At 45.6% G+C, this 24,547-nt stretch overlaps 1 protein-coding gene across 1 annotated transcript in view; it reads right to left on the reverse strand.

Annotated features, from left to right (window-relative positions):
• Positions 1 to 5,866: 5,866 nt before the first annotated feature.
• CPXM2 (carboxypeptidase X, M14 family member 2) overlaps positions 5,867 to 24,547 on the reverse strand; it is a 232,864-nt gene continuing 214,183 nt past the window's right edge. The window contains exons 14-16 of the mRNA XM_054659951.2: positions 8,135 to 8,244; positions 7,921 to 8,022; positions 5,867 to 7,406 (exon numbers count right to left, since the gene is read on the reverse strand). Of these exons, the coding sequence (XP_054515926.1) occupies positions 7,963 to 8,022; positions 8,135 to 8,244 (170 nt within the window). The 3' untranslated portion in view covers positions 5,867 to 7,406; positions 7,921 to 7,962. The remainder of the gene's footprint in view (positions 7,407 to 7,920; positions 8,023 to 8,134; positions 8,245 to 24,547) is intronic.

Below are 24,547 nucleotides of genomic sequence, written 5' to 3' on the forward strand. Positions count from 1 at the left end.
CCTATAAAATGCAAATACTTTTATCCTCAGTTCTGTGCAGAGGCCACTGGGTTTACTTATGTATTGATTCTCTCTGTCCTCTCTCCCACCCCTATCCTCCTCCCCACATGCCCTCACCTTCTTGGTTTTGCCCTCCCAGAAGTAGGGGAATACAGTTATTCGGTTAGAGCAGTTACACTCTTGGGGGTTTGCTTCAGCCAAGAAGACAGTGAGCCGTGGGGATCGTAATTAATGGAGGCAGACTGATTAGAAATGAGCCACTGGATCGGGGTGTTTGCTGATTCATCTTGGAAACACTAGGTCCTGAGTCCCAATCGGCTTCTACCACATCGGTCATTGTTCTACTTCTGCACTGTTCTGTGCAGAAGCACCTGTGTTTACTCATAAACTTACATATTGATTCTGTCTCTTCTCCTACCCCCATCCTCCTCCTCATATCCTAAGTGCTCAGCATGGTGCTAGGTACACAGCAGGCACTAAATAAATGTTTCTTTAATTAAATTCCCATTAATAGCTACACTGTGTGAATGGTACTTTCATGATAGATTTTTCTGTCACCCCTTGAGTTTCTGCAGACATTAGGATTCACAGAGAATGCTGTGTTCCAAGTCAAAATATTCATTATGACACATGCTGTTTGCAATTTCCACAATCCAAGTCATTACCCATAATGTGCTTGGGGAGGAAAACAAACCTCTCTTGGAAAGGCTGCCATGTAGGGGTTGGGGTCAGAGCTCTGCCTCCAAACTCCGTGACCTTTCCTGGAGCACTTCTCTGTTGACCATGACCAGGAGGCATTCCAGGCTTGGGAGCACCAGCCAGAGGACCCCCAGCCAGATGAGATCCAGTCACACATCTCAGGCAAGGTCAGACAGCCCAGGGACCCCGGGAATGCAGCCCACCAGATGTGTGCTAAGGACAGCATGCTTATTTGGAACGCTGGGTAACCTGTCATGCATTGCAGAAACATGGAGATCCCCCTGTTTGACATTTTCCCCTGTTAATCCCATTTTTTAAAAATAGCTGTGCGGTGTAGAAGTTCCCTCCTGGTCTCATTAGGTGTCTCCTTATAATCGCAGGTTTTAAAGCAAGCTCAAGGCAGAGCCTTTCAGAGAAATTAAACCTAAAGAGAAAGAGAAGAGAAAAAGAAAATGCGTAGGAGCTGGATAATTGCATGCCTGTGTCTCTAGGGGTGGGCTCAGGCACACAGAGCAGCAGATGGGATCTAAATTGAAGGAAAAATCGAAATGAAACACAACTCAGACATATGATCATCAAAGCAAGCCATGAGAATTTCTGGACAAGCCTCTAGCTAGTTATTGCTTGGTGACTTTACCTAGGTAATTGGCTCCATTGTCTCTCCCCAACCCCAGATGTCACTCAGCTGCACCTCCTCTCTTTCCTCTTGGTGGGGGAAGATTTCTAGAAACTGCTTCTTGGGCTGCAGGTCAACGGACATCAGCCAAGAGACAGTTTTCCTCCGCTTTGCCTCCCTGCATCTCCCACCAGCTGCTGCACTTTGATCCAACCATCTGCAAACCTACCCAGGACACATGGGGCTCCTAACCCTGTACTGTCACATAGCAGGTGCTAGTTTTGTTCTGTTTTTAACATGGGCTCATGCTTAGAAGCAACTTCAGCATGGGTGAGTAGAAAGCCATGGGCTTTGGAAGCAGAATGACCTAGAATGGAGTCCATTGCTTGCCATCTTTTTCACCTTAACCTCCATTAGCAAACTGTTGACAACAGTAGCTGAACCCTTAGATTAAGTGAGCTATTCTGGAAGGTCCTGGCACACAACAGGCAGCATTCATGCTAGTTCACCACTTAGCCTCTAGTTTCTCTGGGGTAGGGGTCGTATTCAGAGTTTTCAGAACTTCTAGCCCTTCCAGGGCAGCATGAGGCAGTGTGGTCAGTGAGAGGAACGCCATGGGTTTGAGACTCTGCTTGCCAATTCTGTGATCTTGGTCATGGCCCCAATGTCTCTGGACCTATGTCTTCCAGGGGCCATCAGGGACATAGAGACGTCATCCCAGGCCTGCCTGCCCAGTTTAGCTGATCAGGCTGCCATGAATTCTGGGTAGTTATGCATGAAAACAGGTTCTATCAACGTTAAAGGCGAGTCCTAACTCCAACCCAAATTAGTGCCTCAGGACAGCTAAGGAAGGAAGGAAATGAAGGTCCCTGAATCCAGCTTATGTGTGGGCTGTTAAAGGAACCGGAATGCTTACCCAAGGCAGAGGACAGAACCAGTGAGATTTGTACTTGAAATAGACAAGACTTTTCTGACCATTAGAGCTGCCTAAAGAAGAGCCAGGCTGTCCCAGTGAGGAATGCATGTTCCATGGCTGCTGGGGCTATTGAGGTAGACACCAGATGAATCTTTCTCATGGGGTCACAGCATAGTCTCAGGTTCTGGAGGATTTTGTACAGTGCAGAAAGTCCTCCCCGGGCAGCAGCTGGAATCATGTGGGGAACTTGTCAATCCCACTGACGCCAGGGCCACCCCAGACCAACTGAACCAGAATAAGAAGTATGAGCTCTACTCTGGCCCCATCTAATCTTGCTCCAAATGGAGCTCAGAACCTCCCAATGGTTTCCCATTGTACTTAGGACAAAGATTATATCCTTACCAAGGTCTCAAGTCCTCTTGTGGTTCGCTCTCTGCCAGCCTCTTTAACCGCGTCTTGTCCCTCTCACTCACTCACAAGTAAGTGTTCTGCTATAGCCTGAATGTTCATGTCACCCCAAAATTCCCAAGTTGAAATCCTCACCTCCAAGGGGATGGTATTAGGAGGCAGGGCCTTCGGGAGATGCTTAGATCCTGAGGGTGGAATCTTCATGAATGGGATTAGTGCCCTGAAAAAGGAGACGCCAGAGAGCTCCCTTGTCCCCTTCTGCCATGTGAAGACACACTAAAATGGTCATTTATATACTGGGCATTAGGACCTCACCAGACACCAAGTCTGCCAGTTCCTTGATCTTGGACTTCCTTTGATCTTAGACTCCAGGACTGTGAGAAATACATTTCTGTTGTTTTTAAGCCATCCAGTTTTAGATATTTCATTATAGCAATGAAAATAGATTAAGTCACAGTCCAACTGCTTAGTGCCATGGACTTATCAGAAGTACCACTAACACATTCACTGTGCCTTTTGACTATTCTTGGTTATTATTTTTTTACTTTGATTAAAAACACAGGTGCACTTGTTACTTACTTCAGGTGTTGTCTAGGACCAGGGGCAGCCAATTATCCCATTACAGAAACCATGTACTTGGAATAATGATTGTGCTTCAGAATAATCCAATTCCATTCACCTGAGTTAAGTAAAAGACTTTATATTCCTGTTAAGATCAGGCATACGAAATGACTGAGTTCTTATTCCAGGAGAGGCTAGCTTGGGTGGCTAGTGGATGGAAATTCTACCCACTGAGATCAAGAACTGGGGGGTGGGAATGATGGGTCCATTTGGGGATACGTTGAGTCTGAGGTGGGTGAGTCCAGGGGATAGTTGGTTGATGGCTTTAAAGGAGGGACAGTTGTAGGATGGGGAGGAAGATTTGGGAATCATCTAGATTTAGGAGGTGGTTGAAGCCATCCAAGTGAAGAAATTACCCAGGAACTGTGTGTTGATTGAGAGAGACTCAGAGAACCTCTGATGGGGCAGGTGGAGAGAGAACAGGGAGACTGAGAAGATGCAGAGAGATGAGCAGTGAAAACTAGAAGGAGCAGGGCCACAGGAACCCAGGTTGGAAAAGCTTCAAGACTGAAAATGGGGCAGAAAGCATCAGTAAGGTGAGGCCACCTCGATGATGTTGGACAGCGGAGTGAAGACAGTGGGGACTATGGGACTGTGTCAGGTGTGGTTTGGGCAGCAGCGTGGCGGTGAAAGTCAGCACAGAAGACAGGAACATGAGTGGGAGATGAGGAAGGACCTCATCTCCCATTGGATGGATAAAAACTGGCTGCTCCTCTCTGCACACTAAACGAAGTGAAAAAGAAAAAGAAAGACAAATGTTTCTATTTTTCCAGCCCCTCACTGGCCCGGAGGCCTCTTCTTCCAGCCTCATAGATTGTATGTGTGTGTCTGTGTGCCTGTGTGTGTGTTGTGTTTAAGTCACTTTGCTTTCAGATTCTTGCCTTAAAACTATTTAAAACAGGGGGAAAAAGTAATGCATCCTGTATCAGTCAGGGTTTTCCAGAGAAATAGAACCAATATATATTCAGAAATGTATTTTAAGGAATTGGCTCATGTGATTGTGGGGGCAGCAAGTGTGAAACTTAGGCTGGAAACCCAGGCAGGAGTTAATGCAGTTGTCTTGAAATAGAATTTCTTCTTCTCTGGGAAACCTCAGTTTCAACGGATTGGAGGAGACTTTGCCCCATTATTGAGGATAACAGTCTTTCTGATTTAAAGTCAACTGAGAGTATATGCTAACCGCATCTACAAAACACCTTCACAGTGACACCTAGATTCTTGTTTGATTAAACAACTGGCTACTATCGCCTAGCCAAGTTAATGCATAAAACTAAACATCATACATTCCAAATCATGCAAACTGCTAATTTCCTGCCTAAGCTTTATCACTGACAGTCTCATTTCTGTTTAACAAGATGAGAACAAGAAGATGGAAAATGGAACAAGAAGAACCTGGGGTGGGGTTCCTCCTCTGGCCCCTCAATAAGTCATGGGATAGCAGAGGTGGCTGCAATAACCGTGCTTTCTAAGTCAATGTTCAGCTCTTTCAAAGAATTCACCTCCCATGGCCTATAAGGCACAAGGAAACCTCTTATTTACCCAACAGTTACAGTCTCGAAGTGACTTTCTCCACGACGTGTTAGCAAGCAGGCACCTTCTCAGTGACAAACATCGGGGAGCTGATAAAACGCTCCCTCCCACGCTCGGCTCTTGTGGTGGATTGAACAACGCTAAATTGGTTCAGAATACTTGTTGGTATTTCCCCATCTTTTTTTAATGTCAACCTATTAGCAGCTCGAAGGGATGTCCCTTGAGGGCCACACATGTATTATCACAATGGAAGTGAGACGCCACTGAGATGCCCACACAGCTGCCTCTATAAGATGTTCTTCCTTCCAACTGAACCTGGCCACTCGGGAGTGAATCAGACAGCAGGACCGGCTCCCCCTTGTGTGGGTTACTGGCTTCAGATCAGGTGGAGCAGGTGGAGGGGCTGCAGGGGGCTCCTTGGGATTCCTGTTTGCCCACACCTCACCAGTGGGCTTGCTGCCTTTACCTATATGCAGCCGTTCTTCTTTTCCTGGCTTTTAAAATCAGTAGGTCCCCAGTGAGCAGCACCCACAAGAGGTGTGGTTGCAAGTCTACCTGGGACGTGGATCTGAATTTCTTGATCTGACCTACTGGAAAGACCCAGTGGCTTATGGGAAAATGATCAGCCTTGGGCAGTTAAGGGCCCCCCTGGCTGATTCCCACAGTTGTTAAGCAAACATAATTTACCTACTTTTTCCTCTTTGGTACTCTCATTTCAGTGTTACAAGAAAAGAGTAGCACCTCTGATCCTGTTGCAATAAAAAGTTTGAGATTAGGGCTGGACACAGTGGCTCAGGTCTATAATCCCAACACTTTGGGAGGCTGAGGCAGGCTGATTGCTTGAGCCCAGGAGATCGAGACCAGCCTGGGCAACATGGTGATACCCCGTCTCTACAAAAAAATACAAAAATTAGCTAGGCCTGGTGGCATGCACCTATAGTCTCTGCTACTCAAGAGGCTGAGGCAGGAGGATACCTTGAGCCTGGGAGGTCGAGGTTGCAATGAGCCATGTTTGCACCACTGCACTCTGACTTAGGTGACAAATTGAGACCCTGTCTTAAAAAAATTTTTTTTTTGGTATTACTGAGATAAAATGTGGATTCATTAGACCAGGGATTCCTATCTGGGGATCCACAGACATTTTGGGATTTGTTAATTTGGATGGTGAAAAAACATTTCTTTGTTTTCACTAACCTGAAATGTAGCATTCCTTCAATCATGAATGTGACACTCAAAAGTAGTATTAGCAGTGCCTATGACTTTGTAACTAATAATAATCATAGATATTTTCATATCACATTACAGTTGCAGAATTCTAAAAATAGCATTTCTGCTCATCACTTCAAAATTACAGCAATATGAGTTGGTTGTCAGATCTTGTGTTGAATGCATTAATAATGAAGCACACATATTAATATATGACACATTCATTTACTAAAATATTCTTGTAATTGCACTTTAAGGTACTGGGTTTCCTTTCTAATCCTATATACATTGTTTTGTGCATTGTAAAATATGTTTTTGAGGAATCCATGACAGAGAAGAGATTCCGAACCTCTGCACTGGGTCAATGGTTTTCAAACTGCAAGAATAATCTGAGCAGTCATGGCTCATAAAATCAACTAGCAGGTTGTGACAGCCCTTTTACTTTAGGAAAAAACATGAATAAAATAGAAAACATCAGAGTACATCATGTACTAAAGATACATCAAATCTTTATCATTGTGTGGTAAGTGTGTACCAGTTGAAATGTTTAAAAATCATGAGCCTAGACAGCAAGGGTTGTAAAGACAGGAATCATGTCTATATTTTGCTCATCATTGCCTATCTCTGTAGTACTTAGAACAGTGCTTGAAGGTAGTGTGTGTATTTGACTTCTCCAGAAAGATAGAATCAATAGAAAATATAGACATATGAGAGGAGATTTATCAGGAGAATTGGCTCAGGCGATTATGGAGAGGTCCCACAATAGACCATCTGCAAGCTGGAGACCCAGGGATGTCACTAATGTGGCTCAGTCCAAGTTCGAAGGCCTCAGAACCAGGAAAGCTGATGGTGTCACTCTCAGTTCATGGACAAAAGCCTGAGAACCCAGGGAGGGCTGGTATAAGTCCTGGAGCCCAAAGGCCGAGGAGCCCAGAGTTCTGATGTCCAACGGCAGGAGAAGAAGGGTTTCCCAGCCCCAGGAGAGAGAGAGAGAAAGAATCCACCATTCCTCTGCCTTTTTTTCTTTCCGGGCCTCCAGATGACTGGATGGTGCCTACCCACATTGACGGTTGATCTTCCCCACTCAATCCACTGACTCACACACCAATCTCCTCTGGAAACACTCTCACAGATCCACCTAAAATTAATGCTTTACCAGTTCTCTAGGTATGCCTTAATCCAAACAAGTTGACACCTAAAATTAACCATCGTGATCGGTGCTCAAATATCTGTAGACTAGAGAAATGAAAAACCAAAGGGTAATACCCATATGTTACATTTCTCCATCAAAAATGGTTATAAAGCCATTCAAGAAAGATTCTTTGAGTACTTACTGTGGGCTGGGGGATGCGCCTGGCAATAGAATTTCAATAGCGAAGAGTCTCAGTTTACCCTCATGAAGCTTTCAGTCTAGCAGAATAAACAACTTCATTCAGTTTGGGCCAAACAACAACAACAACAACAGAAACCACCAAAACTGTGAGTCTAAGGTGTTAAACACATATTTTCTGGGACACTGAGGGGGGCTTGAAGATGCAGGTCATGTGGCCTTTTATGTGGAGGAGCCCATGGACCCTGATGAGAGAGCAACCAGGTTCCCATGCGGCCAAAATGCAAGGCAGAGAAAGCCAAGGGTCACAGAGGAAGTCCAGCAAGAAGCAGCACTCAGCAGCTACCAGAGAAATTCCAACAAGCACATATCTTAGGACAATCATCACCCTTTTGTACAATATGAGAATTGCTGACTGTTTTAACAGCAGTCATCCCCTCCTGGCTCAGATGCTACTGTCATCTGGCTGTCCAGCTCCATCTTTCCCTTTTTAGTCCAAATATTAAACATTTCTTACTTTTTATACATTCAAAATATCTACACTTGTCTAGACATTTTGTATTTCATTAACTCATTTCTTTTTATACCTCATACCTTCTTCCTGGGGTTAGTTCCCTTCTTCTTGAAATATATTCACTAGAAGTTCCTCAGTGGGGATACTTTGGTGGTAACAGGGTCAGGACTAGAGTGAGGCACCTGGGAGGCAAAATTAAAGTAAATGTGTCTGTATTAGTCTGTTCTCATGCTGCTGATAAAGACATACCCAAGACTGGGTAATTTATAAAGGAAAGAGGTTTAATTGACTCACAGTTCCATATGGCTGGGGAGGCCTCACAATCATGGTGGAAGATGAAGAAAGAGCAAAAGCACATCTCACACGGTGGCAGGCAAGAGAAAGCTTCTGCAGGGAAACTCCGCCTGATAAAACCATCAGATCATGAGACTTATTCACTAACACAAGAGCAGCATGGGAAAGATCTGTCCCCATGATTCAAACACCTCCCACCGGGTCCCTCCCATGACACATGGGAATTGTGGGAGCTACAATTCAAGATGGGATTTGGGTGGGGACACAGTCAAACCATATCAGTGTTAACCCTCACTCTCAGGCACTAACCCTGAACTTCACATCACTGAGAATGAGTCCTTCTCAAATTTTATGTTCCTGGCACCTCACTTGCCTCACCTAGTTCCAGCCCTGGGTGGTAAATGTTCTGTTTTTATCTAAATGTAGGTAATTCACTCTTACTCTTGAAAGCCAGTTTCACTGGCTGTACAAGGTTAACATTCTTTTATTTATCCAAAGATGTTTTTCCACCATCTTCTGGTTTCCAAAGATGATGGAATAATATTTTTGCTGCTATTGAGAAATCTGCTCCCAGTATAACCATTTTTTTCTTTTGTTAGTAATTTGTCTCTTCTTTCAGGCTGCTTTAAGCCATTCTGTTTGTCTTTGGTGTTGAGGTTTAACTGTCACACATCTAGAAGTGGATTCTTTTTAGCAGACCAGCTTAAAGGATTTAGGAAGTCAGATTTTTTTCCTCCCATTATTTGCAGAAAATGTTCAACAGTAATCTCACTGAGTATCATTTTTTCCCCACTCTTGCCATGATCTCCTTTGAACTTCAAAACCTATCTATTGACTAGCCTTACTTTACCTTCTACACATCTTAATTTCGCCTTTATATATTTTTTATCTCTTTTTGTCCCTCTGATGGTTTCTGGGTAAATCCTTCAGCTCTATCCTCCATTTCACAGTGATCTCTTCTGCTATGTCAATTCTGATCTTAAACTTCTCCATTACGATCTTAATTCCTATAATTATATTTTCAATTTTCAAAATTTACTCTTGCTTCTGGTCATTTTTTATAGTCTCTTGTACCTTACTTATGTTAACAGTGCCTTTTGTATATACTTACTGTATATTCTGGAATTCATACTTTCATTATTAAGTGCCATCGTAGCTCTGTTCTGTTATATGTTGTTTGGTCTGACTCTGGCTCAAAGGGCTTGTTGTCTTGCTATTTTGTAATTATTGTAAACAGGGGACTCAAACTTACTGGCAGTCTTTTTCTGGGAGTTCTGAGTAACTGCATAGTGTGTCCTTCATGGGAGGACTTGTGTTTGTTCCTGCCAAGCTCTTAGGGGGCACTGAGGACCTGGGTGCACTGTAAATGAAATGTTCTCCCTTAGGTCTCTTGAATTACACCAATGATGTAACTTCTCCAAGGGTCAACTTCTGGTAACAATATTTTAGGGGAGGCTTTAAAAAAGATAGTCCCTCTTGGAGCCAAGTATGAAGTAGATGGGTTTCCATGGCGTTCAATGCTATTGGGCAGGTTTTCTCCTAGTTCATACATGATCTCATAGCGTGACTTTACTGAGTCCAGTCTTTAAGCAGGAACATCCCAGTCTTGGCCCCTGCCCTGCACAGAGCACAGAAGCTCTGGGCCACGTGGAGCAGCAGGTGACCCGAGTGAGTGGCAGCAGTGATGCTGTGCTCTGTTATCTGCCTGGTCTCCAGCTCCCACCCTATCCCTAGCCTCAGGAACTGTCTGCTACTACAAAAGGTTCAAGAGCTTTGAAACTGAGTTGGGGACATAACTAAGAGCTAATCTGTCACCTGTGCCTATATTTCTGGGCACAATTCATTTAGTCCATAAAAATTTATCAAGCACTTGTGATGTACAGTTACATGTTCTAGACACAAATGAATCTATCAGTGAACAAACCTGAGAAAAATCCCTGTGATTATAGAGCTTACTTTCTAAAAGGAGGAGAAAGACAAAATGAATGGAGAAATTACATAGGAAGTTATAAAGCAAGAAATATGTTAGAAAAAAACTCAACCAAAGAAGGGATTTGAGACTGCTGAGGGCACATATTTCAAAAGGTGCTTAAGAAAGACCTCTTTGAAAAGATATCATTTAGGCAAAAACCTGTGAGGCAATGAGCCATGCTAATGTCTGGGAAGAGAAAACAGCACTTGCAAAGGCCCTGAGGTTGGAGTGGGTTTGGCATCCTTGAGGCTGGAGTGGAGAAGTGAGGGAGTGTGGAATGAGGGCAGGAAGCTGGGGAGGTCAGAGGATGCCAGACCATGAAGCCCCTGTGGACCATGGCAAGAACTCACGTTTTCCTCTGCATGAGATGAGAACCCCTGGAGAGATTGGGGCATAAGAGTGACATGGTATGACTTAGATTTAATGGGATTCCTCTGGCTGTTGGGTTGGGAATAGATGAAGGTAGAGTGGAAACAGGGGGAGAGGTCAGGGGAAGCCAAGGTCTTGACTAAAGTTGATGGAAGCTCAAAGCAAGGTGGTATTTCTCAATGGGACTCTGGGTCTATTTGGGAAGAAGTACCAAGGGGAGGAGCTAAGGAATTGGCTTGGGGTATGAGAGAAAGAGCCAAGTCAAGTAGAACAGCTCTAGGGTTTTTGCCGAAACAGAGGAAGGATGGAATTGCCACCCACATAATGCAGGGAAAACTGCGGGAGGAACAGACTGGGTGAGGAGAAGTCTGGGCTCAGCTTGTTGAGTTTGAGATACACAAACGACAGTTAAGTGGGCATGTCCAGGAAGCAGATGGATGGGCAGGTCTGAGGTCAGAAGAGTGGGCTGTGCACAGGACAAATTTTGAAGTTATCAATGTCGTGAGATCAAGTAGAGTTAGAGAGAAAAGGTCTAAGGTCTGAGTCCTGACCTCCCGACTCCACACCCACTTGCAGCAAGAGCTTTGAGTGCCTAATGCAATAATAGTACCTGGACATGGGTATAGTCTTTTAAAATAATGCAAAGGTCTTTTGCAACTACTATTTTGGCAGACACCATGCGAATACTTTTTGTGTGGCCGATTATAAAAAGCTCCACAATCCAGTCCTAACCCATCTTCCCAGCCTTGCTGAGTCCCCCTAGCCAGCCTGATTTCTGTCTAGTTCTGATCAGGCCATTTCCACGTGCTCCTCCTTCTCTTGGCAAACTCTCTTTCCTCTCCTGAAAGAGCTCTTCCCATTTCACCGATTGGCAAGTGATGTTTTGTTGAGAAGTAGATCACCAGGCACCTCCTGGATGAGCTGAACTGCAGGGGCTGAGGGTATCAGGAGACAAATTCAACCTAGGCTAGGACAAGAGTGGCAGGGAGGCATTACTGGCTTAAGTAACCAAACCACGGATAGAAAGGAGAGGTACCTGGCCAGGTGACAGATCATATGGCTATCAACACTGACCAGGGGGTGGGCACTATGGGAAGACAGATGTCCCATTCTCTTTGTGGCTAGAAGGAGCCAGCCTTGGCAGAAAGGAAGCTAAGCAGGTCTCTCCAAAAAGCCCAAGACTTTCCTGAGATCTGGGCATGGAGGTGGCTCTGTTCGTGGCTCTATAGCACTTTGCAGCATTAGGCGCCACGTGCTCCAATTCCTGGTTTACTTATCCACTTCCCCACTTAGACTGTGAGCTTCTTGCAGAAAAGGACCGCATTTTGTTCAGCAGCATGTGGACTAGTGCCTAGCAAGGAACAGGTGCTCAGTATAAAGGTTTACAGAGAAACAACAGAAATAGATTCCTAGATAGAGAATGTATGCTGGAGACATTCATACTACAGACACACAGATATTGCCTCAATTTAACTTCCTCTCCCAAACAAGTCAGAGGGATTCCAACATCAAGAGGAATGCCTTGCACCTGACAGCACTAAGACCAAGCTCCATGAGACCCAGGTCATATCTCCTACTTTGCTTTTGCTACAGCCCAAGCATTTGCACCCAAGCCATTTGCATTCACATAACTGAAGTTGTGATGCAGTCTAGCCTCTGAGCTTAAAAGTTAGCAGATGCCAGCCACCAAGTGGCCCCAGCCAGCCTCCAACAGTGAGGTCCCATTCACAGGAGGATTTGTGGTCAGCCAGCCTGGTTCAGGCTGTCCTGGAGATTTGTCCTGCGTTAACCCCAGGGACATGTGGTGGCGTTTCACTGTGATTCCCAGGGGTACACCGTTTCTCATAAGACAGGACCGACTATGCACATGTCTGGATACACACCTGCACACACACACCACACACACCACACACACCACACACACCACACACACCACACACCACACACCACCTATCTGTGATCTCACAGAAGAGCCCCTGACTGTCCCTTGACTGCAAAGGAAAGGTGTCAAGACTTCAGAAGCTCAGTCTGTCTCCATCCTAGTCTCTATGGAAACCTTGAAACCATACATGACTAGGCCAAGCTGAGTTATTTGTCTCCTAAACAAGGAGCTACATCAGAGATCAGCCCCTGGGGCTATGAGTTAATAAGAGAAGAACTTTTCAAATAGACATGCACAACACTTCTCTGCCTTTAAATACTGGGGCCGTGTAGACTAGGGACAGTTCCTTCACGGAGAACCAAATGTACTTCTATGCCACTATTGCCAGTGTTGGGCTGATGCCTGCAGAGGTAGGAATATCTATTAATATTATAGGGCCACTCTTTGGTAATGATAATAAAAATAAAATAATTATAGCTATGACTAGTTGAGCACTTCCTATGTGCCAGGCAGTGGATGAAAGGCTCTACCTAAAATTATCCTCTGTAATCTACACAAAGCATTAATCTTTCTTTCTGTAAATATCCTCAGATTCCCAGATCCACTCATTTCTTCCCTCTGCTGAGAGTTCCCTGTGGTCTAGATGTTCTGGGGCTGCTGCTTTGGGCTTCTCTGCCCTATGCCCATTTGCTGTTCTTCTGGTAACTGCACTTTGACTTTCTTCTGGGAAAGCTCTTCCCTACTCACTGGGTGGTATTGTTTAAGAGCTGACTCCATCCCAGCTCCATGGCTGGACATATGGCCAAGGTCTGGCTGACTGGCATCTTCCTTGGTCACGGTCATACTATTTCACAGCTGGACACTTGGCCCAACTCAATCCTGTGAAGAGCAACACCAGGATATTTGTAGAAGACATTTATAAACAGGCCTTGTGTTATACCAGAGTCAGTAAGCTAGCAAGATGTAAGTTTGGAATCGTAGGAACTTATTTAACTGTTGCTCTATAACAAGCTACCCCAAAACTTAGTGGCTTAAAGCAACAACTACATTATTAATTTCCATGATTTTGTGGCTTGGCTGGGATCAGCTGGGAGGTTCATCTGCTGTATGTGATGAGGGTTGGGCTGCAGCCATGCAGGGGCTCTCCTGGGTTGGAGTATCCAGACGACAGGTGAAGCAGGCTGTTGGCTGGGAGCTCAGGTGGGACTGCTGACAGGAGGGTCTCTGTTCTCTATGCAGCCTCCACATGTGGCTTGGACTCCACAGTTTGGCCAATGAGCTCCAAGATCAAGCGTTCCAAAAGGTCAAGTCCCAGTATGCAAGCACTTACCAAGCTCTGCTTGTCAGTTCAATAATGGTATGTAAATGAAATCACACAGTACGTAGCTTTGAGCTTGTCCTTTTCACTCACATAATGACCTTGAGGTCCACCCAGGTTGCTGTGTGTACCAAGAGTTCATTCCTTCTTATTACTGAGTAGTATTCTATGGTTTGGATGGATCACAATTTTGCTATCCATTCACTTCTTAATGAACATATTAGTTCTTTCCAGTTTGGGGCTATTACAAACAAAGCTTTTCTGAATATTCGTTCCTATACACCTCTTTGTTATCAACATACATTTTCATTTCTCCTGGATAAACACCTATAAGTAGAATTGCTGGATTATTTAGTAGGTTTATGTTTAATTTTTTAAAAAATGACCAAACTGTTTCACAGTGTTAGGCCATTTTACATTCCCATCAGCAGTATAGGAAAATTCTAGCTCCTCTACAACCTCACTAACACTTGGTATGGTAAAGTTTTAAAAAATTGTAGTCATTCTCATAGTTGTTTTGCAGCATCTCAGTTGGTTTTAATTTGCATTTTCCTAATGACTAATGATGTTGACTATATTTTCATAGGCTTATTTACCTTCCATATATGTTCTGTGGTACAGCTTGTTCAAATTTTTCCCCATTCTTTAATTGGGCTCTTTGTTTTCTTATTATTGAGTTTTGAGAGTTCTATAAGTTTTTTTTTTATAAGATATATCCTATGCAAAGATTCTCTCCCAGGAATAGATTATAGACCTAAATGTAAAATCTAAAGCCATAACACTTCTACAAGAAAACAGAGTTGAAAATGTTTGGGACTTCAGGTTAGGCAAATATTACTTAGCCGCAAAACCAAAGGCAGGTTTCACTAAGCAACAAATTGATAAATTGGACTTCATTAAAATTAAAAACTGTTCTTCAGAGGACAATTTTAAGATAATAAAAAAGTTGACACTATTTTAATTTTATTTTATAAGTGAGTATGTTGAGCTGTATAAAGATTGACCGATTTGCTTAACTTACCTAGGAAATGAGCCTCCAGGCCTTGGGCCTGGGTCTGAGTCATTCCAAATCACATGCTTTTAGTTATTTTCTAGTGTTTCCTGAAAATGTACAAAGGCTTCCATTTCTTCTGTAGAAAATGACAGCAGCTCTGTAAAGCACTTCCCAGTAACTCAGAGGGGGCAAAACACTCAGAAATATTTCCAAAATCCAAAAAGAGAAGAAAAAAGAAAACACACATTTTTGACGGGGGGAAAAAACACCACCCACACGTACAACTTAAATACTCAGAAAAATTTCATCAATATACTCAAAATTGTATCATCAGGGTGCCAGCTGTTGACTCTGCTACTTGGGAAGCTGAGGCAAGGGGACTCCTTGAGGCCAGGAGTTTGAGTCCAGCCTGGGCAGCACAGCAAGACCCCATCTCTATTTATTTTAAAAGCCTTAAAAATAATAACCCCTTCAGGCCCTTAGGAGGAAATGGTGAGGTCTACTTTAGAGAAATGGTTTCCAGCTAAGCCTTCCAAAGGGGGGTCTTCTTTCACAGTCACCCAGGCCCCCACTCTGTTGGTGAAGATGACCAAAGCTCTAAGCCTAGCCCGTGAATAACTGCCAGAAAAGACTTAATAGGATAAAGTTGGCTGACTCATTCTGATACCAACTGCAAGGACCCTGGAGGAGGAATCCACCTCTCTTCCCTTCCCTGACTTTACTTCTAACTCCTCAGAACAAAGTTGGGTCTCATTGTGGGTGCAGAGTCCACTCTGAAGCTCCAGGGTCACCTTCTAAGTCTGCCAGGGTTGGGCCCTGGGGATGCAGGCCAGGATTAAGAAATAAACCTGAGTGCTCCCCACACAGTCCTCTCCACTGAGTTCCTGTACAGAAGAACAAGGTTGAGATAAGAGCCAAAGGCGATTCTGAAACGGACAGGAGGGCACAGATGGGGAGTTGGTGGAAGAAGATGGTGGAAGGGAAGAAAAGTATCAAGAGTTCCCTTAACTGGGAAACCTTAAGAGAGGTGAGTGGACAAACACAAGTGCAATAGGGGGTGAAGTGTGTGAAGGAGCCACTGTTCATAAGCACCTGCCTTTATGGACATGGCACTTTCATCAGGATTACACCAATCCTGAAGAACTTTCTGCAGATATACTGTTCTCAGAGAAGAATTCACAGCAGTTAAGAAGTGTTTTGTATATCAGGCATTTTATAAACATTATTATATTTAATCTTTTAACAGCCCTGAAGTGTTGGTGTTATTATTCCCATTTAAAAGATGAAAACATTTAAGCTCATAGAGGTTAGGATCTCAGGCTTAGCAAAGTGTCAAATCCAGACTCAAATTCAACCATTCCTCTGTACCAAAGGGATGTTTCTGCCCTAAAGTGGGATGAAAGTCACTGGGAAGGCTCCCAGGGCCATGCAGAATCAGCCCTAATTAACACGGAAAGAAGACAGAGCTGACTTGCGGGAGCCCATAGAAGACAGGCGGGCAGGGCAGAGGATGCAATGGGGTGGCTGAGAGTGGGTGAGGGGCTTCCACAGGAAAAGAGAAGCAGGAATTTGGGAGTGCATCATAGGGTGCCTAGGTCTCTGGTCATGCTGCCTGACATTAAGGGCTGGTGACACGGAGCTTTCGCTCTGGGACTCTCTGCTGCAGGCACTGCAAGCCAGCCTCAGGCATGAAGCGTCCTCTGGGGGCTCAGGAAGAGTCAGGCTCTCCTGCTTGGGGGAGTTAGGTCCATTTGCTCCTGGGAAGTCCTCTCCAGCATGCTGACACCTCGGGCGTCTTCTCCCCAGCCTCCCTGGACTCGGCTCTTTGTTGAAAACAAACAAGTACCCAAACTACCTTCTGTCACCAAAGACTGCCAGAATCCCAGGCTCCTGTGGGGACCAGCTGGCTCCAAATCAGAGGTAACATAAGACCTCCCTGCCCAAGAATATCTGACTCCCGCATGCCTGAGCATGGCCAAGACATTTCCACAGCGATCATGAAAAGTTGTGTTTCTAGTGACTAAACCTGAATCTTTTATCACGTTCAGTGTCAGGCAATAAGATGAGAAATCAGCATGTGACCAGAGGAGGTCAGAATGACCTACCTTGTCATTCATGCCTGTACTTTTATCCTTCACTAGATCCTCAAGAAAAGTCTTCAGTCAGATGCTCCTGTGCCCCAACCCAGAGCAAGAGTCATCTTGACATTGCAAAGTACAGTTTTACACAAACATTCTGAATTTAAAAAGAAACCCCACAGCCTGAGTTTTGGTGGTAGAAGCGTACTATTACATGTTCAAGGGCTTCTTCTCCTTCTCATTTTCTCAGACACAGACTCAGGAAGGACACTCAACCAGCAATGCAAAGACTTACGAAGAGATTGATGGCATTTGGAAAATACAAGCAAATAAGGTGCATCTGTGAGCTGAAGCCATAAGGTGGAACATGGGTGGAGGAGAATGGGAAAGTGGGTGCTTCTACAAAGGAATATTGGAGGGTTGCTCCCAGAAAAAGGTGATTGCTGGGCTGCAAAAGCAGCACACAGCTCTGTGGAGACAGGGATTCTTGCTGTCTTCTTGACCACTGCGTCACTGGCACCATGTGGTCAAATGAGTGTGTGTTCCATTGACAGTGCACTTGACCAGCAGCATGATCGAAATCAAAGAAATGTGTCAGCTGAGCTTGATCCCTCACATCCAGCAGTCCCCAAGTCCCTGCTGCCTATTACCTTCAACATAGCATTTCCTTTAAGGCCATAAAATGTCAAAGGGGGAAATGATTTTCCCCAGGTTGTAAGGGGCCCAGCAGAGTTAAAAGTAAGGAGGACTGTCTGCTGACAGGCGCCGCTCCTGTATACCCAATATGAGGCCATTAAATTTTGGAAAGTGTAGTTAACTTGGGGGATCAGTACAGAGACCCCCCATATACACAGGGTACAGCATGGAGTATATCCATCATGGCAGGAGACAAATTTCCCTGCAGCGCTTGTTAAATTTTATTAATCAGACTCAACACGTAGTACTTAAAGGGAACACAGAAGCCCGGTTATGTAAGGTAGTTTTACCTAGATCACTTATAAGAACTTGAGGCAGCAATGACCAGATCATGTTGTCCCTGCTCCCGGTCAAGGGCGCTGTCAATGGAACACACACTCATTTGACTACACAGTGCCAGTGACACAGTGGTCAAGAAGACAGCAAGAATCCCTGTCTCCACAGAGCTGTGTGCTGCTTCTGCAGCTCAGCAATCACCTTCTTCTGGGAGCAACCCTCCAATATTCCTCTGTAGAAGCACCCTCTTTCCCATTCTCCTCCACCTGAGTTCTTAGGAAAGGTAACCTCGTTTTCCTAGCCCCAAGGGAAAGGGAGGACACATGACCCAGGCCTGGCCACTTGGAAAATTGCAATCTCTGTGCCAAAGAAAGTGGGACAGAGATGGGCATGCTATCCACATTTGGAGTATCCCTGGTCAACCCAAAGTCTTTCTTTGAATTATTGAAATGAAGTGCTTTCCTCTGCAGGTCTTTTAAGATGGTAGGATGAAAGTCTGATGCTGCTGAGACTTATCTCTAATGCTATGTTTTGAGAATTTGTTCAAAGCAACTTCAGAGGAAACCAGAGACAAGATGTAAAGAGAGGTTCCCAATGACATCATCTATCCCCAGATTCAGCCATGCGTGATGTCCGCATACCCCTTGAAGTTTCTGTCTCCTTAGCCAATGAATTCTCTTGTATCTTAAGCCTGCTTCAGTTGCTTTTCTGTAGCTTCCAATGGAAAGAGCCCTAACCTCAATGAGGATGCCTCTGGACTTGCAAATGGAGCTCCATTGGCAAGCAAAGTCAAGGAACAAGTCAAACCCCTCCCACCCATGGTACCCCAGTTTTCCACTTATACTTAGACCACCCCCAGCTTTAGTTACCACCTCTCCATCCCCCCATAACCAGCGCTATTTCTCCTCCCACAGTGGCCCTCACTGGACTCCTAACAGCTCAGGTCCCTCTGCTTTGCCAGATGTCCCGCCTCTGTCCCTTTCCCTTAGAATGATTTTTGGTGCCAGATACCACAACTCTGGGAAAGGCCTCCCTCAAGCTCCCTTCCCAGACCTCAGGGGATACGCTTCCCACCCAGCCTCCCTGCCAGGAGAGGAGAGCCAGGCAGAAGCAACACAGTCTCTTGTGGAACTTTTCTAGGAGAGAAAGGCAAAAAAAAAAAAATTCCTACATGCAGAAAACAGAATACAGCTTTTCCTATTGAGCATCAGTAAAGAGTAGGGGGTTACAAAAACAGTTTAACACACACAAAAAAAATCCTTTATTTGAATTGCTTTGAGACAAATGTGACTTGTTTCCCCAAAAGTTAATTTAAAAAAAAAAAAGTGATCCTTGTAATCTAATCTCTTAGAGCTCATATTTCCCCGGGACAGTATTTCAGGGACTGACTTCAGCTGTGACCGAGTTAAAATGCTTTAAAAACATTGCATCAAACAACAAAAGTTCAAATAAAGATGGCCTCCTTTTTTTCAGACTCATTGATATGATTTTAGAGGCCTAGGTTATACGCATTAGTTCTTCTGGCGGTAAGGAGGAGAAAAGAAAAAAATTAACAGAGTTGCTTCTAATCAGAGGTCACAAACCCATGTCCGCAAACTGAATCTGACATTATTTTTATTTAAATTAGTGGCCAAGAACGACATCCCTGCAAAATCCTGATTTCTGGCTTTACTGGAGGAGTCAGCAGAACTGGAAACCCCAGGATACCTTTTGTGCTGTGCTGTTGTGCTCGGTAATTCTAGCATTTCCGGTAATTTTCTCCCGTTCCCACCAGGTACACTGGTTTGCTGCCCCTATCCGTAGTCTCGTCCGAATCGACAGTAGTGGCACCTCCCCTGGCAACCAGGCAATCGGGTGGCACATACAGGTTCTATGAGGGGTGACCACAGCCTGGGTGCTGGGAGAGAAGGTGGCAGAGTGGAAAAGAGCTATTCCAGCCAGGCCCTCCCGCACCCCCACTTGGATCTTCTCTCTTGAGGGGCTCCCAGCCTCCCTATGGAAGAGCAGCCAACCTAGAATCTGCCCCTAGACTCTGGGCCGTCTGTTTTCTCCTCTTCCACCCCTCCCCGCATGGGGCTGGTGCAGCCGCATACTCAGGCTTGAGAGGTCAGCCTGCGCGGGCTCCCTCTTCCCAAGGAAGAGGATCTTGGGCTGGCCCAGATACCGCTTCTCCTGAAGAAGGATTTCAGTCAGACTACAAGGACTGGGAAATCCTAATTCAAATCATTCTAAACAATCTTAAGAAAAGGAAGTTCCATGATCCTTTGAAACAGCCCACAGCTGAAGATCTGATGGCTGCTGTTCTTCACCTTGCTAAGTAGTTCACTGGCTCCTGGCTGGCGCCCCCATCTGCTGCCCCAGCTTGAAGAAAAGCAAGATGGCGCCTCCCTTCATCAAAAACTACTGTCTGGCCCAGGAAACCAGGAGGGCAGGCGGGTGACTTACCTTCCAGGCAGTGCATGGGGAATTGCAGAAAGGGCTCTCCCTGACCTGGCCTCCCACTAAGGTCTAGTCCTCCAGGGGCTTTGGGCTTCGAGGGGGCAACTCCTCCTGGTGTGGAGGCTGGGAACAGGCAAGTGATGCTGATGGAAGGACGTCCCGAGGAAGAGCCTCACGCTGCTCTCGCCTACAATTATTTTTCTATTGGCTGATACATGTTAAATACAAAACTCACGTCAGGAACGAGAATATAAGTCAGCCTCTGGCATTTATGCTGAGTGGGATGATTGATAGTCACTTAAATGTGTAATCCAATCCTGCTAATTTTTCAGTAGCTCGATGCATCCCCAGGAGAACGCAGAATTTCTTTGCAGGGCACAGCCACCACCAACAACTGTTTTCTTTCCCATAGAAGGTACATTTCTGTTCCAGAAACATACTCGTTCCTTTGTGTAGAAAACTTTGCATGAGGCCTGGCACAGTGGCTCGTGCCTGTAATCCCAGCATTTTGGGGGGCCGAGGGGGGGCAGATCACTTGAGGTCAGGAGTTCGAGACCAGCCTGGGCAACGTGGTGAAACCCCATCTCTACTAAAAATACAAAAATTAGCCAGGCATGGTGGTACACGCCTGTAATCCCAGCTACTCAGGAGGCTGAGGCACGAGAATCACTTGAACCCAGGAGGCAGAGGTTGCAGTGAGCCGAAATCATGCCACTGCACTCCAGCCTGGGTGACAGAGTGAGACTCGGTTTCAAAAAAAAAAAAAAAATTGCATGACATATGACATACAAGACATAGGCCAGGACTACAGAGGTTAACTAACTATATTATCTGGTTGGTCAGCCCACACAGGGCAAACCCACTGTACTGACAGACATCATTTAGAAAACTTGGTACACCTTCGAATCCATTTTTAATTTACAGAAAAATACTGTGCTTATCTCCAAGGATTATAACCAACTGATAATATGGAAGCATATGCTCCCCTTCTGAGCAAATGATGACTTATGTTCCTTTCCCATCAGTACAAAGAAGAGGTAGAGTGTTTGATTGCTAAGACTCTAAGAGTGGAAGAGAATCCTACCTAAAAGTGAGCTTTTAGAATGCAGAAATAGTGCCCTGGTTTGTTTGGCTAAAAGCCAATGGGCTTCATCAGCTCAGCACAAAGAAATGTCCCAAATATGGGAGAGATGGACAGGGAAGATGGATGGCAGCCTGGCTGATTTCAAGGCCAGGAGTCATGGCCTGGGCCACCATCCTGTCTGGTGAGGGGGAAAAGGACCATGTTGGAAGCACTGGTGGCCACGTCTAGGATTAACGTTTTATCAGCAGTAACTGGGAGAGTTAGAAACGTTGGACTTCAGACTCGACATTGCCACTAGAACCTGTAGCGTGGAATCCCTTCGAGCAAGCCCTAGAGTGCCTGAAATGGTCTATCACTATCCCCTACAGCTGCTGCTGTGTTCCAGACCCTTCCTTTCTCTCCCGTGGACTGATGCAGGAGCTTCCAGCCAAATGGCTGCTCCTCTCCCCAGTCTTCCCCCCTGCTAACTCCATCCTTCCTGCTGCTGCCAAAGCTTCCTCACTAAAACATAGAACAGATGAATTGGAGAAAGGCCAGTCATCCTTGGCTCTATAGCATCTCTCAGGATTGCTGAACCACATATGTGTGCATGTAGATGTGAATTTAGGTGTTATGCATGAACACATGAACCATGGATCCCCACCCAGGCAGACCTTATAGAGATAAGGTATATTTTCTCCCCCAGGACATTTCATTCTTCTGCAGTGACAGGTCCTCTGTCTCCTAATCCCACCATCCCCTGGCCCATCAGGAAGGCTTGAGGTTTACCCCAGCCTCATCTCTCCCTCCAGAAAGCCACTTTCTTGGACAAAGATGCTTACATCCTGCAGCTCTTTCTCCATGCCCTTCTTGAATGACTTCTACTTGCAAGGTGGCTGAGTACATCACACATTGGACAAGGGATTACCTCACCTGACTCCCTCCACCTGTGACCCCATGGTATCATCTTCTGTACATCCACAGCAAACCCACTGGGACCGAAACAACTAGAGAAACTCGAAGACCTAGCAAATGCCATTTTGGTGAGGACAGAGATATTTCCTGTTTCCATCTCTGCTTTATCCCCTGAGCCTCGCACAGTGCCTGGTAAACAGTGGGTGTTTGTAAATACTTGATAAATGAGTAAATCAATGAATCAGTGTTCACTCCAGCCTTTAGTCCTTTTCCTGCCCTCCTGTTACCAGTGGCTTAGGATTCCTTATAACCAACAGTGCATCTGGGAGATGCAGGCAGAGAAATTCCTGGGCCTTCATTGGTCCAGGTCTTGAAATGGTGAATTCAGAACATCTTTCTACTCAGTTGTCCCATGCATGGGTCATTTGCCCCAGCTCACCTTGCAAAGATACCTCACTTGGTGTTACAGATGCCAATGGTGACCAGCGCCAGTCTCCTCAGTTCTGTCCAAGGGCTCTGCATTGCTGGCTTTTCTCACTGGGCCCTCTGTGGGCACCCAGGAGCCCACCAGCCTTCACACAAGTGTAGCTTGAAAGTGCAGGGAGTGAGCACCCTGGGGATAAGCCTTGGCCAATGGGAGGGGAGCAGGGGACAAAACCTCCCATCCTGCACATGGCCATAGCAAGACCATAGCAAGAGGCATTCCATAGGCTCCTGCTGCCATTCACAGTGAACTTCATCCTAGCTTCTCCCCTACCATGTCCCTTTCTCTGTTCCCTCCTTCCTGCTTCCTGGAACCACCCCCCAAATGACTCCCTACACTCAAGTTGTCATCTCAGCCTTGACTGTTGGGAACCCCCAAACCAAGGCACACAGTTAGACAAAATATCCCATTGTGGATATTGTTGCTCCAAACATCTTGCAATCTTTTCAATTGTCTGTCCTTTACTAAATGCCAGTCTCTCAAAATTTCTGCTGCTTGATAATTGGAAAAAACCTCAGGCAAGTTCCTGGCCATCCCCAGGCCTCATTTTCCCATCAGGAAGAAGGAAATAAGCACACCTGTCTCCCCAGTCTCCCTGCCTGGCTCACTGGGCAGGCAAATGTGTGGGAGATGATTGCGAAGGTACCAGATTTGCCAAATACACGCTTGCAATTAAATCCAAAGGCCTGTCCCACAGTTGCTTGACTTTTTTTAAAGGCCAATTTATCCTCCTTTCTTAAAGACTAAACAATTTTTCCACTTCATTTATTAAAATAAAGCTCTTTAACTTGCATGCTTTTAGACTAAAGGAACAGTACTCTGAAATGACCCCATCACTTCTCAGTGAGAAGCTGTGCTCCCAGTTCTTTGTGCTTCTTGGGATTGCAAGTGCGGCCTTTGTGAGTGCTCTGTGGGCCTGGAGCAGCCATACGGAAAGGCTCACAGCTGAACCCAGCAGTATCACTTGCCTTCCTTCTTCAGCATCACCTGCCTTTCCCCACCCTGGTTTTTTTTCCCTTTCTAATTTGGGGTCCTCTTATAGCTCCTCAAATACAATGTACTCGTGTCCCTCAGAGCCACTGCACAGACTGTCCCCTCTCCCTAAAGAGACCCCGCTCTTATCCTCCCCCTCCCCTACCCCACCCACTCAGCCAGGTGAACTCTGGTTCATCTTCTGCATCCGGGTGAAAGGTCACCTTCCTTGTCAGTCAACCCCCACCCTCCCACTGCAGTCATCAGAGATGAGCAGCCTCTAAAACCTGCCCTTGAGGTGCACATACATGCCTTTGCTGTCACCTATGTTAGAACCACAAGGCTGGAGTCTTTCCACCTTAAGAGTTCCCAATGCCTATTAGATGGGACCACAGCAGACACTCAAGAAAGGCTTTTCACAAAGCTCATCTTAGAACAAACCTGCATTTTTAGGGATTCTGTGCCTCTTTGAGCCTCTAGGGAGCGAGTAGAGGTGATTTGCAGGGAGAACTTGGGCATTTCCGCACCTCTGACCTTACAACCCTCAAGAGCACCAACATCCCGTCCTGATGCTGTGTGATCCCCGCTGCTCCAATAGTACTGTGGGTGTTGGCACAACAGACAAAGCCTGAGCTGGAAAGAGATTCTCACAACCAAAGCTTGGGCTGCAGGCAAAGGACATCGCCAGTTAGCAGCACCATGGAGAGAAACTCTGCTCTGAAGAAAAGTCCATATATCACTATCCAGAGGCAGTGGATCATGAACAAATACTCCTGTGAGCCAAGTGTGCGGGTTTGGTTTGCCTCCTCTGTACTAAAAGGGGTCAGGGTAGGGTAAGCGCTTAGTATGGCTCCACCTGTGGAGCCCTCTGTGAGGCAGCCTCACCTCCTCATTTGCATAATGGAGCTGAGGGGAATTTCCTGCCTCCCCTAGGGGGTTGCTGAGAAGAACAAAT

Source organism: Pan troglodytes, chromosome 8, assembly GCF_028858775.2.
Source record: "Pan troglodytes isolate AG18354 chromosome 8, NHGRI_mPanTro3-v2.0_pri, whole genome shotgun sequence".
In the NCBI taxonomy this organism is placed as follows: domain Eukaryota; kingdom Metazoa; phylum Chordata; class Mammalia; order Primates; family Hominidae; genus Pan; species Pan troglodytes.